Source organism: Rhinatrema bivittatum, chromosome 9 (genome assembly GCF_901001135.1).
Source record: "Rhinatrema bivittatum chromosome 9, aRhiBiv1.1, whole genome shotgun sequence".
Classification (NCBI taxonomy): Eukaryota; Metazoa; Chordata; class Amphibia; order Gymnophiona; family Rhinatrematidae; genus Rhinatrema; species Rhinatrema bivittatum.
In genome coordinates, this window is record NC_042623.1 from 241,706,080 (window position 1) to 241,719,745 (window position 13,666).

Consider the following 13,666-nt stretch of genomic DNA (forward strand, 5'->3'; position numbering starts at 1 on the left):
GTGCACGAGCCGCCTCGCTTCTCCGTTTCATGCAGTAGTACAGTTTCTTTGACGCGGAAGTTCTCGCTTTACTTGTCACCCCCAGTTACCTTCCTGGCGGAAATGACGCAGTTGATGCTGGTGACCGACGTTGAAGATGGCGGTAGCCTGGGTAGCCCGGTCGCGAGGTCTCTGCAGCAAAGTGACGGCACTTCTGCGGCCCTTGGTTGTCACTTGCAGTGATGGACGAGCCGGCCCCCTCGGGTAAGAAGTGTTCAGTTCTTCGTCTCTTCTCTGCCTCGGCACCTCGTGGGCGGCTGTGAGGAATGGCTGGCGTGTGTGTGCAAGGATAAGGCGCGTTTCGTGGTGCCCCCCCCCCCCCTTCTGAAAACATGCATGGAAAAGAAATGGCCCACCAGACGCGGGACTTTCGGCGTAAACATAAAGAAACACGTGTAGCAGATTTTTTTGGCCTCCCTCCCCCCAACCAAAATAGTGCCTTGATTTGTGTGAATGCCTGGGGAAGAAATTTAGTATAAGTAAACTCTGAGCATGTGGATAGGCAACTACTCCCCTCTTTTTATGAAATGCAATTAAACTGTAATAGCAAAATGAGTTGGCATTAAATGCCACGTTCAGAAGGGATTAATGTTGATAGACATTTTATGTATATCTTAAATTGTGTAAACGATATTTCTCTATATTTAATAAAGCAGCAGTTGACACAAAAACATGGTGGATAGTTAAAAGAAAACACTTAAGAAATTGATGCTTTAGTCCCCATTTAGCTAGAGCTTGAGAAGAGTAGATTTTTGAACAAAAAGTTGTGGGAGGCTGTGAAGATGTCTAGCAAGCAAGGCTGCATAATTTGATTGAATCTGAACCTCCCTTGTTTGACATAATACTTGGCTACTCTGTTGTGTGTTTGAGTTTGGGCTGCTCTGTTGCTAATATGCAATTTGAAAATAGGTAGTGCATAACTTGGGCAAGCCGTAGCTTCCGAACACCCCACCCCTAACCACAAAGATGCAAGTTAAGGTAAACAATTCTCTTTTATTGAGTGAAAGAAAAGCCCACAGCCAATCGACATTAGCTTAAACATCAACAATCAGCAATACTTTGAACAAGCTTAACATTCGCAAATAAACAGATCGATACTCTAAGGCCGCGGTAGAAACAGTGCGGCAGTGTCAGGCGCACCCTCGTTCCCCGCACGCACAGTTCTCTTCACCTACCGCTCGATACTCTTTTCAAATTGCATGCAAATGCATGCCGCGGCTGTGAATCCTTAGGCAAGCGTTAGGCCCGCGCAACCCATTTTACTGTATAGAGCGCCTATACAGTATCCTGGGTTCGCGGGCCTAACGCTTCACGGCCGTGCTGGTATCTGTCATTTCAAATGACATTTGAAATGACAGGTACCAGGAAGTGGACAGTTATGTTCCCCGATGCTCGGCAAACTTTCCCCCAGCCCCCGCTCACCTGCCCTGGCCCCGTCCGGTCTCCGGTGCAGCCCCAGTCCTGTCTCCTCCTCCCGAAGCAAAAAAAAAAAACCGAAAAAGTAGCAAGGCTCGGGCCTGCTACGGTAGTCCCTTCTCCCTTCTCCTCTCCTCCCGATTTCGGCGCTCAAGGCGGCCGGGTGGGCGTGCATTCATCCAGGCAGAGGGAGCCGGCGGCGAAAGCGGCCTCCGGCTCCCTCTGCCTGGATGAATGCACGGCCCCCGCCGGCAGTGAATGAATGCCCGTGCGATTTCGGCGCTCAAGGCAGTCACATGACGTGACGTCACGCCTTGAGCGCCGAAATCGCACGGGCATTCATTCACTGCCGGCGGGGGCCGTGCATTCATCCAGGCAGAGGGAGCCGGAGGCCGCTTTCGCCGCCGGCTCACTCTGCCTGGATGAATGCACGCCCACCCGGCCGCCTTGAGCGCCGAAATCGAGAGGAGAAGGGACTACCGTAGCAGGCCCGAGCCTTGCTACTTTTTCGGGGTTTTGTTTTTTTTTGCTTCGGGAGGAGGGGACAGGACTGGGGCTGCACCGGAGACCGGACGGGGCCTTGAGCGCCGAAATCGCCCCCATTTTTTACACTTTATTCCCGTTTTAATTTTCGAACACCACACTAACACCAAGTAGAGGGTAGGCGGTAAACTAACAGGTTAAGGACGCGGCAAAATAGCGGGTTACAAAGGAGATAATCTGAGCGCGCGTCACAGTATCGGAGGGGAATAGCTAATTCCTTCATTATACAGCTAATTCCTTCATTTACATATCATATACATGCTGCGTGCGGAAAGGGTTATGCGTCTGTTTTAAGAAGCGCTAAGGACGCGTGAAACTGGAGACTGTATCACTGGATCGCCTTACGCGTCCGAATTGTGCGCTCCCAGCACGTTACAGACGGGAAATCTTCAACCGCACGTTACAGTATCGACCTGAAAGCTGGCCTATGCCCCCACTGGTAAAACTACATGCTATTACCCACCCCTCCATTTGTTTGAGACGGCAGACCTCCAGCCTTCCGCTCCGTGAAGGTGGTACACCATTGACATCCCGCTCCGTGAATGCCACTCCAGCCTTCTGCTCCGTGAAGGTGGTACACCAACCACTGGCATCCCGCTCCGTGAATGCCATTCCAGCCTTCCGCTCCGTGAAGGTGGTACACCAACCACTGGCATCCCGCTCCGTGAATGCCACTGCCGCTCTGGCTTACTGCTGCAATATAGGGTGTGCCTGCTATGGACAGGCTTCATCGCAGCAGCAGCCAATCACTGTGATATCAGAGTACAAGTCCCACCCAACAAGCCCAAAAAAACGCGACTGGCAGAAAAAATAGCCCAATTAAGAGCAACCTGCAAATCGGAAAAAAACCCGCAAATGACTAGAAAAAGAAGCCCAATCTCGCGGTAAATAAGCGAGGTTGGCAACACTGCATCACAGGCACCAGTTGAGCAGAAAACTATGCACATGCTCAGAAAATCTTCAAGAACCTTGAGTAATAGCTGAATTGAGCATGACCAAGCTTTACGACCCAGGCTGACGTTCCCACTTGTATAGCTTTTACTGCATGCTTTTTCACGGAGAAACAACATTTTTAAGAGATTAATGCTTTAACTTAGGTAATATAGTATGCAGAATTCAATTCAGAAATGCATAAGAAAAAAACTACAAAAAATTACAAAATAATAAATTGTTAGTCAAGGCAAACGAGGTTTTCATAGTTTTTGTTTACCTCTTTAAATCAATTGGAAATAATTTTTGTTTTATTGTAGACCAGCATTTTGCGATTTTTACAAGACTGCAGCAAATGTAGCCTCTCCTCACCAATTTAGATTTTTTCACACTTCAGTCCCGTGGAAAGGTTTGGAGGAATTTTTCGATGACCCAAAAAACTGGGGAGAATCAACAGTTAAATCTGGTGAGTAACTTAAGTTCCTTTTTCATATTTTACTGAGTTGAAAATTTGCATTATTTGTAGAAGAAATTTAGCAATAGTATTTTCCACAGGTACTGACTAGGAGAAATCCTTTGACAAATCAGGCCACTTTCTAGACATGTAATTTGGAAGCAGAACTGCAAAATTTTGGAAATTAAACTTGGTTTTGGGTATATCCTAATTGATGTTGTTTTTAATAGGTGCTGCATGGACAGAAAATCAGCTAAGAGCCAAGAACAGTGAAGACTTACACAAACTTTGGTAGGTGTACTGTAAGGTCAGAAGTATACCGTATACATTTGACTACATATTACATAATGGCATGTTAGAGCAGCCCAGCAACCCGAGCCATAGTACGTTCAGATCCTCCATCTGTTGGTCCTATGTATGCTATGAGAGGGAAGACTGTCGCCATTATAATAATGGTTCCTGCTAGCCAGCAATCTACTCTGTTCATCAAAGGAGGTGCTCTTTGGGCCAGGAAAAGTTCCTATATTCACCTGGGTATGCTCTCTGGAGATAAAGATCAAAGATGGAAGGGAAAAAGTAAAAAAGAAAATGGAATGGTTCTGTTAGCTAGTCAGCAGTAAGATCCAGCAGGCTACGCCTAGGGGATTTTTGCAAACATATTTAAATTTCTGGGCACCGTATTCTAGAATTCTGCATGCTTTATATTTATTTAAAATAATATAAATCACTGTCTTTGAGTAATTTAAAATGCAGTATAGAAAATATTACCCAGTTCCTCTTCATACCCCCGATAAGTCCAGACAAGTGGGGTTTGCATCCCTACAGGTAGGTAGAGGCAGAGAAAAAAAATCTTTCCAGACACTGCTAATATAAGTGTTCCCTGAACATACCAGGATCAGTCCAGACCGGTGGGTTATGTCCCCCGTCCAGCAGATGGAGTCAGACCAGAACATCCGAGGGAGGTGCCACATAAGCCCTCATCCCTGCTATCCCTCTTCAGTATCGTTCTGACTCCAGCAGATTAGGAGCAGGGGGAACAGCAGTTCCCCAGGACTTTGACTTTGTCTTACTTTGTTTAATATTTTTAGACGCGGCAGATCGCTTCTGTCTTGTGGCCTGGCTTTTGAGAGGCGCAAACTGAGGTGCCGTGGCTATCCGGAAGCGGTGATCTCAACACTCCTCCGGGCGCGCAAGAAGTCCACCTCTGTCGCCTATGTCCGGGTGTGGAAGGTCTTCGAGGCATGGTGTACGACACACTAGGCAACCGGATCACGCTTCTGTGTCCCAGATCCTTTCGTTCCTACAGGCGGGCTTGGACATTGGCCTCGCTTACAACTCTCTCCGAGTTCAGGTGGCTGCCCTGGGGGCCTTGCTTCACCGGGGGTCTGAAACGCCACTTTCCTCCCATCCAGATGTCATCCGTTTCCTTAAGGGAGTGAAACATCTGAAGCCACCACTTCAAGCTCCTTGTCCGTCTTGGAACCTCAACCTGGTGCTCAGGATTCTAGCAGGTCCTCCTTTTGATCCGTTTCGAGCCTCTACACGTAAGGACCTCACACTCAAGACGGTCTTTCTGGTAGCTATTTGCTCGGCCCGCCGTGTCTCAGAGTTACAGGCGTTATGCTGCAGGGAACCATTTCTGCGGTTTACTGACTCGGGGGTCACTTTACGCACTGTGCCCTCGTTTCTACCTAAAGTGATTTCTACCTTCCACCTCAATCAGACGGTGGAGCTACCGTCCTTCTCATCGGGGGATCCCCGCGACCTGCGCAAGCTCGATGCTAGGTGCTGCCTCATGCGTTACCTTGAGGTTAATAATGACTTCCGTGTTTCGGAACACCTGTTTGTCCTCTGGTCAGGACCCAAGAAGGGACATCAGGCATCTAAGACGACGATCGCTCGTTGGCTCAAGAGGCTATTGCAGCTGCGTATATTGGCGCGGGGAAGAAACCACTGTTTGAGGTAAGAGCTCATTCTCTTTGATCTCAAGCAACATCCTGGGCGGAGAGCAATTCGGTTTCGGCGCAGGAGATTTGCCAGGCGGCTACTTGGAAGTCGTTGCACACTTTCGCTCGGCACTATCACCTGGATGTTCAGTCGTCGTCCTTTGGCTGTTTTGGTGATAGGGTCATTTGAGCAGGGCTTTCTACGGCCCACCCTCAGTAGGGAAGCTTTGGTACATCCCACCGTCTGGACTGATCCTGGTATGTACAGGGAAAAGAAAACTATTCCTCACCTACTAATTTTCGTTCCTGTAGTACCATGGATCAGTCCAGACGCCCTCCCTCTGTTTAATTGGCTGGGATTTCTCATGGGGTTTCCCTGCTCGACTTCATATGACCTGATTTTCTGGGGCTCTTAGGGTCATTTCTTCTTTCTCTCGTTCCGGAACTCTTTTTGGTTCTAGCAGTTCAGTTTGCAAGTTGTTTTCAGTTCTTACGTATTTTTGACGTTTTTTCATTACCTTGGTGTCACTTGATCCCTCCGTTTTTTTCTCTCTTTTTCTATGGCTTTTGATAGTCTAGTTACTGAAGAGGGATAGCAGGGATATGGGGGCTTATGTGGCACCTCCCTCGGAAGTTCTAGTCTGACTCCGTCTGCTGGACGGGGGACATAACCCACCGGTCTGGACTGATCCACGGTACTACAGGAACGAAAATTAGCAGGTGAGGAATAATTTTCTTCTACCTGTAGTCCATCAATATTTCTATGTCTCCAACAGATGGTAGAGGTGTAAAACCTGCGTTCTGGAGTTATAAAATAAAAAGAGAGAGAAAAATTGCTCCCAGGGGTGTTAGGTTCTGTGAAGGCCCATCCCCCTGGTAGAGCAGGGCAAGCAGGGGGTTGGTGGTCCTTCTTTTGCTTCTGCCTGGACCTTTTAGGAGGATTTGATAGCCAGTGGCACGGTCTCCCTCATACCCTGCCTCTTGCTCCGCTCTAAGGAAGCTCTAGTCCTCTCCAGAGCAAGATTAGCTAAAGGGAAGTATTTTTGAATTTGTCTGTTGCTGCTTTAGGTGTGTGGGGTCACTTTAATGAAATCTTTAAAAAAAAAAAAAAAAAAAGTCAGCGGCCGTGCTGGGAGCAGGTAAGTGCAGTTGGACAACGAAGGAGCTTGTGCAGTAAGTTCCCATGGTGTGGGAACCAGTGAAGGAATTTTAACTGCATAGAGGGTGAGAGAATGATTCAGGCACCCTTGTTGCTTCAATTCCCATGTAGCGTTTAGGCTCGAGCTGGGTGTGGTGCAAGAAGCGCTATATGGTCTGGTGACCGGAGGGCAATGGTGAGAGAGTCTGCTCTCTGTACTTCTGCAAGGGCAGTAAGGGACCTTCGGGAGAGTCCCAGGCCGTCGTGGATGTCCCTTGAGGGAAGAAGCAGCAGCAGCTGTGGGTTGCTTGTGACTCCTCAGCAGACTCTGATGTCAGGGGTGGTGGCCATTTTGGAAGGTGCTCCCATGTTGCAGAGCTCTTGCAGGTGAGGATGCTATTGACCCCACACCCCAAGGCAACAGTGGGATGATTCTCGGAGAGAGAGGGGGGGGGGGGGGTGGTTCTGGCCACAACAGCGGGACAGGAACTGAAGGAAGATATCCTTCTTTTGCCCTAGTTTTTCTGAGGCACAAGGCCTTCTTACAGAAGGAAAGGTGCTAAAAGACCTCTGGAGGTCTTTGCTAGTTTCTTCTTCTTGGGGGAAAAAAATTTACTTTTGGGAATCAAGGGCCAATACCCAGAGAAGAGAGTAGGGCGAGCAGGGGCTTGGTAACCCTAATTGGTCTTAGCCCAGTGGCTGTGGGGAGATTGATTGCCAGTTGTCTGGCTCCCTCCTCGTTCCCACATAGCTCTCACTCGCCTTTCCCTCGGTTCTTGGCCTTTGCTGACTATTGTTAAGGGAGTGTTTTAGTTACAAGTAAAAGAAAGTCAGGCCAGAGGCCAGGAGATGGGCCTGCTCAGCAGCTATGGCGCTGGCAGGGGAGGCCAGGGAGTGGCTGGGATCCACTTCGGGACTGTTTCTCTGCTGTGTGGGGAGTTGACGAGCGCCAGCTGCAATCTCCAACATGGCAGCATCCGCGGAACATAGGAAATGCCGCCATTAGTGTGGGGTTGAGAAAATGGGTTGCTGTATTTAGTAGCTTCATGGCACGAACCGATTTGAAAGTTCTTCTCCAGAAAATGTGCAAGGTCTCCACTTTGGGCTTCCAGGCTGCTGTTTGCAGTGGTTTCATGGCATGCGCCCACTTGGGCTGGGTTCAACAGCTGCAAGTGACTGAAGCAGGTCCATCAGCCATTACGAAGCAGACAGAGCACTTGGGAGTGGGGGTGGCCTATATTGTTGATGCTTTGTACGCTCTCCATCTGTCGGCAAGAAACAACTGTTGTCCCAGTGTCCCTCTCACTGCACAATTGGTCAGTGGATGTATGGGCCAAGTCTCAGCTGGGTAATCTCCCATTTGGAGCAGCTGGTAAAGCTCCTGAGCAAGTCAAAGGGCCATAAGTGGCCCAAGGACTAGCCGATCGGGAGCAGGAAGCGTTTTCTGGGCAGATACCATCCAGTCATAGGATCCTCCGGTCCAACAGGCATAGTTCTTCCTCAAGAAGCCAACATTCCCTGTAAGTACCCGGATCAGTCCAGACAGTGGGTTATGTCCCCCGTCCAGCAGGTGGAGTCAGAGCAAAACTCGAAGGCTGGCCTCTTATAAGCTGGAGCGCCCTTTGTCCTTTCAGTATTTCTCTGACTCCAGCAGGTGAAAGGCAGCAGTCCCTTCGGTCCTCCATCTAGTTTAAAAGGGGAACTTTTCTTTTTTCCTTCTTATTTCTCTTGAAGTATTTCTTTTTTGGATGGATCTCTTTAATTTAAAAAAGAGAACTTTATAACAAATTTTACTCTCAGGGATTCATTCCCTCAGCTCTATGCTCCAACTTGCAAGCAGAGCCAGTGGTTCTTTTCTTTCTGGGGGTAACTGCAGTTCCTTTTTTACCTTCAGGTCCAGCTTTTTTCTTCTGGAGGGAGATCAAGGGTTCAGGGGTGCACACTGGTGGCCCTGCCCTGAGAGGTCATTGCCTTGGGGCAGTGTTTCCAGAGAAGCGTTATTCCTCTGGTTTTTCAGGCTTCTAAGCCTTGTCGTTGCTCTGCTAGCAGATTCCTGCTTCCCGCTCCAGTCAGCCTGCAGTCAGCGGCTCTGCTGAACAGCCATGCCACGCCCGTCTCGTTGCTGCACCTGTGGAGAGCTGGGTTCGCGGCTCTCCAGGGAGGGTATTTATGTGAGATGTCTCCCCGGCAGGGAGGGTTCCTCACGAGCGGCTGGGAGGCTTCATTCGCGCTCTCAGGCGTGTCTCGCAGTGAGGCCAGCTCCATTCCCGCCCAGTGCGGGAACGGCGGTCATTTTGGATTCCCCGCCACCAGCTCCAGCGCAGCCAGGCCCTGACTCTGACCTCTGTTTTCCACCAGACCTCTCTCCAGTGACTCCCCTGGACCCAGAGCCGCAGCCTCCTTCAGCTCAGTCTGTGGGAACCGCCCCCTCCCCCCGCAAGAGGCCAGCCTTTGAGTTTTGCTCTGACTCCACCTGCTGGAAGGGGGACATAATCCACTGTCTGGACTGATCCGTGGTACTACAGGAATGAAAATTAGCAGGTAAGGAATAATTTTCTTGTCCTTTTCCTACCTTGTAGCCAGATTGACTTGGGACCATAGGTTCTATTCTCCGTCTCCAGCAGGTGTGGACATGCTTTCCCTATGGGGATAGCTGTACCTCTTGGAATAAGAAATTCTACTTCTAAATTGGAGAAAAGACCCTGCTCTCCTGTGGTGGTGATTAAAGGTCCCTCCTCCAGTTGAGAATTCCTGAGGTGATTTCAGAGATCCCGCACAGGTATGCTTTGCTCCTGTAGCCGATTCCTGGTATGGACTTTGCTGCTGAAGCAGCGGATACAGGAAGCCGAGAGCGGCGGTGACTGCCAAACACCCCCGCCCCCCCCCCCCCCCCCCCCCCCTGCAGCCGGAGATCGTATCTGTACTCAGCCAGTATGTGCTGAGCCCCAGGCAAGGCTGGTGCACTCTTCCCTGGAAATCGTCGGGGGTGGGGGGGAAGATTGGCCCTCTTTTACAAGCAGCGGACCAAGATCAGTGGGTCCTAGAGATAAGAGATGGCTATGCTTTAGAATTTGCTCGGCCAGTCGAGAAGCCTACATAATATCTCCTTGTACATTCTGTGTTGAAAAAGAGGCAGTGCAGGATACACTGCAGCGGCTAAAAAGCATGGTAGCGATAGCGCCAGTTCTCCCAGAGGAACGAGGCCAGGGAAGGAACTGTCTAGTTCCTGGTTCCAAAAATGGAAGGTACCTTCCAGCCCATTCTCGATTTGAAGGTCAGCGCAGTGCTTCAGGTGTCATGTTTTCGAAAGGAGGCGGTGATAGCTGTGGTTCAGAAGGAGCAGTTCTGGCATCTGGATGTAATAGAAGCCTATCTGCACATTCCCATCCGGCCAGAACATCAAAGGTTCCTGCGATTTTTATGGTGTTGGAAGAGCATTGTTAATTTTGGACTCTTCCATTTGAATTGGTGACGGTACCGCAGACTGTCAGCAAAGTGATGGTGGTGGTAGCTGCGATGCTGCGAAAGGAAGGGAGTGCTAGTTCACCCTTACTTGGACGACTGGCTCATTCGAGCAAAGAATGAGTTGGTGTGTCGTCAAGCAGATTATAGCAGTAATGAAGAGGCATCAGACAGCTTTCATGGCAGGCAGGAAGAGAGAAGGCAAAGAGGCAAAGAGGGTTTGCCCTCCCGAGCCTCTTCCTTTTATTGTACATTCATACAAAGGCAGATGATGTGTCATTACATGATTGGCTACTTTCCCATAGCAACAGAAGAGTCATTACACCATTGGCTTTGGCTCAGGGGGTGTGCACGGATCATTTCATTGGCTGCTGAAATCTATACCTCCTGACTTTGTCCTGCCTCTGACTAGGGAAAACCCAGCCCCTCCCCCAGGAATTCAGGGCCAACAGGTATCCTTTCCCAGGCAGAGACTTAAGCACAAGTGATGCTTTTATTCAGGCAAATGTCAGGGAGAAGGGAAGTTAGTGTTTAACCCTGATGAAATGGCTTGCTGGCAAGCGCATATTTCCCACAGCAGATGTTGCAGCCTCTGGGTTGGGTGGTGAACCTAGGAACGAGCAATCTAGTTTCATCCCAATCGCTGGAGTACCTGGGGCTGCGATTAGACACCCACATGGGCAAGGTGTTCCTCACTTCAGACAGGATGACAAAAGTTGCAGGCTCAGGTCTTAGGCTGCTATGGTTTTCAGTACCCAGGGTCCGATGATATTTGCAGGTCCTTGGTTCTGTGGCTTCTATGCTAGAATTAGTTCTGTGGGCGTTTGCTCCCATGCAACCCCTTCAGAGGGCACTTTTGTCCCGGTGGAGTCTGCTGTTGGAAGGTTTTCAGCTTTTGCTACTGCCTCATGGAAACTCCAGCTCCAATCTCTTGTGGTAGCTTTCTTGTCCCAATTTGGAGACAGGAGTGGAGTTGGAAATCCTAATCTGGGTGGTGGTGTTGGCAACTGATGCCAGCCTCAAGTGGGGGGGGGGGGGGGGCTGTCTTTGTCTTTAAAAAAAGACTACTCAAGGTTGGTGGTTGGCAATGGAAGCATTATGGTCTATTAATTGGTTAGAAATGAGGGTGGTTTGTATGGCATTGCTCTCTTTTATTCCGTGAATGCAAGATCGGGCAGTGCGACAATAGGGGCGTATATCAATCGCCTAGGTGGGACAAAGGGTCACATGGTAGCTTAGGATGCCCCAGAGCCTTTTCTCTGGGCAGAGCAGCACTTGGCGGGACTGGCAGTTTCTTGTGTAGCCGGTGTGGACAATGTGCAGGCGGACTATCTCAGCAGACAGGAGATAGATCCAAGAAAATGGGAGATGTCCAGTAGGCCATGGCACTCATTTGGGCCAGGTGGGTTTGTCCTCTGCTAGACCTGTTGGCTTCACACGGCATTGCCAAGGCAAACTGGTTCTTCAATTGCAGGGAAGAGGTCTGAGCAAGGGACTTGACGCTCTTGTCCTTCCATGGCCGGGGATCCTTTTATACATTTTTTTTTCCCCTATGGCCTCTCATAAGCAGAGAGTTGCGACATATAGAGAGGCACCTAGGAAGAGTGGTGGTAGTGGTGCCAGAGTGACTGCACCAGCCATGGTTTGCGGATCTTGTAAATCTCGCAGTGGACGGGCCCCTAAGGCTAGGACATCTGTGGTGGTTACTTCTTTAAGTACCAATCTTTTCTGATCGGGTGGATCACTTTTGTCTCACGGCCTGGCTTTTGAAAAGAGGCGTTTTGAATTGGAAAGGTTACTCTGAAGCAGTTATTGTGGTGTTTCAAGCCAGGAGACCATCTGCTTCATTGCCTTATGTCAGTGTGGTGTCTGGAGGAAGATCTTGACCCTACACTTGTGGCAGGATTTTTTATTTGGACCTTTTTACAAAAAGGTCTAGTAAATGATCTGGGTTATAACGCGCTACGAGTGCAGGTGGTAGCTTTAGGCTGTTTCTGAGGTAAGGTTCCAGGGATACCTCTGGCTTCGCATCAGGATGTGATTCGTTTTCTTAAGGGTGTGAAGCGTTTTGTGTCCTCCGGACTGCAGAATGTGCACATTCTGCAGTCCTTAGGGTTCTTAATTTGGTCCTTAGGGTTCTTTGTGGACCTCTGTTTGAGCCTTTGAGACGCACGTCTCTGAAGGTTCTTACTTTGAAAGCAGTTTTTTTGGTTGCGTTTCCTTCGGTCAGTAGGATTTCTGAACTTCAGGCCTTGACATGTAGAGATCCTTTCCTTCAGATTTCGGATGATGGGATCTCATTGCATATGGTGCCGCCTTTTTTTTTTTTTTTTTTGCCAAAGGTGGTCTCTCCATTCCATCTTAGCCAGACGGTGGAGCTCCCCACGTTCCAACATTTGATTATGGCGATGCCGCATGCAAGGGAGCTTCATTTATTGGATGTTCGCTGGACTTCATTGCAGTATGTTAAAGTCATTAACGGTTTTAGATCAGATCATGTCTGTGTGTAGTGGTGCAAAGAAAGTAAGGCCACAATTGCGGAAGCAATTGTATTGGCATATATGTAAAAGACTGCCGATTCTGGAGGGACTGGGTGCACATGGTGCACGTTTTGCGCAGGCAGCTTCTTAGGCAGAGTGCTTCTGGTTTCGTTGCAGGAGATTTGTTGAGCGGCAAAACTTTCACCAGACATTACCGACTGGATATGTGGGCACCAGAGGAGATGTGGTTTGGAGAGATTGTGCTGCGAGCTGGTCTTCCGGGTTCCTACCCGGTTTAGGGGGAGCTTGGTACATCCAACTCCATGTGGACTGATCTGTGATATCAACATTTGGTTCTTATCTACTAATTTTTGTTCCTGGAATGCCACAGATCAGTCCAGACCCTGCCCTTTTGTGTTTGGAAAGACAAATCTCTCTTCTGGGTGTATATAGTGCAGAAACTACTGTTGGAAGTTTTCAATTTCCATTGTTTGATTTGAGAGCTCCAGTTTAGGGGCTCCAATCTTTCCCCTGATCATGCTAGAGAGAGAGTTAGGTTAGTTTTTGATGACAATCATTTTGGCTTGGGTACAGGTCAATACTGCAGGTGGCACTATTATGTAGCAGTGTCTGAAATGTTTTTATTCTTTGCCTCCATCTTCTGGTAGGGATGCAAAATCCACTTGTCTGGACTGATGTGTGGTATTCCAGGAATGAAAATTAGCAGGTAAGAACCAATTTTCCTATGCTGAATTTTTAGTAGTTATGTGCAGAATTTCCCTAGGAGTATACAGAGTAGCTAAGGCTGTCCCCTTCACATACTCATTCTCGCCCCTCACCCCCATCCACTCTGTCTCTCTCCCCCTATCCCTCAGGCCTCTACCACCCTTGCAATCTTTTTCCACCTAACAAGTTTTGACTTGCCCAACCCGTGAGCCAGGGCTCCAGTGTTTTGTTTATACTTGGTGGGATGTACTGCTCCTTTAAGAGCCAGATGAGACTTGGAGAGGCAGACAGGTAAAACATTAGATGGGCTGCAGCAGCCATACTGTCATTGCTACAGTAGTAGCAGTGAGCGTGAGCCAGTGTCTGTTTGGCCCCATTGGCAGCACTTTTAGCTGGGACAGAGGCGGGGCATTTGCTGTGTTGATGTTGAGCCATGTGGTTTCCACTTCCACAATGTCAGCTGATGGGGCCAAAGTGGAGCACTGAGATGAGAGGACCCAAATGTCGTGTTGCCTCAGTTGTGGCACTGCAG

General features: G+C 49.2%; 1 protein-coding gene across 1 annotated transcript in view; it reads left to right on the top strand.

Annotated features, from left to right (window-relative positions):
• Positions 1-104: 104 nt before the first annotated feature.
• Positions 105-13,666, top strand: part of MRPL47 (mitochondrial ribosomal protein L47) — a 28,436-nt gene continuing 14,874 nt past the window's right edge. Inside the window, exons 1-3 of the mRNA XM_029615536.1 lie at positions 105-243; positions 3,249-3,394; positions 3,613-3,673. Of these exons, the coding sequence (XP_029471396.1) occupies positions 137-243; positions 3,249-3,394; positions 3,613-3,673 (314 nt within the window). The 5' untranslated portion in view covers positions 105-136. The remainder of the gene's footprint in view (positions 244-3,248; positions 3,395-3,612; positions 3,674-13,666) is intronic.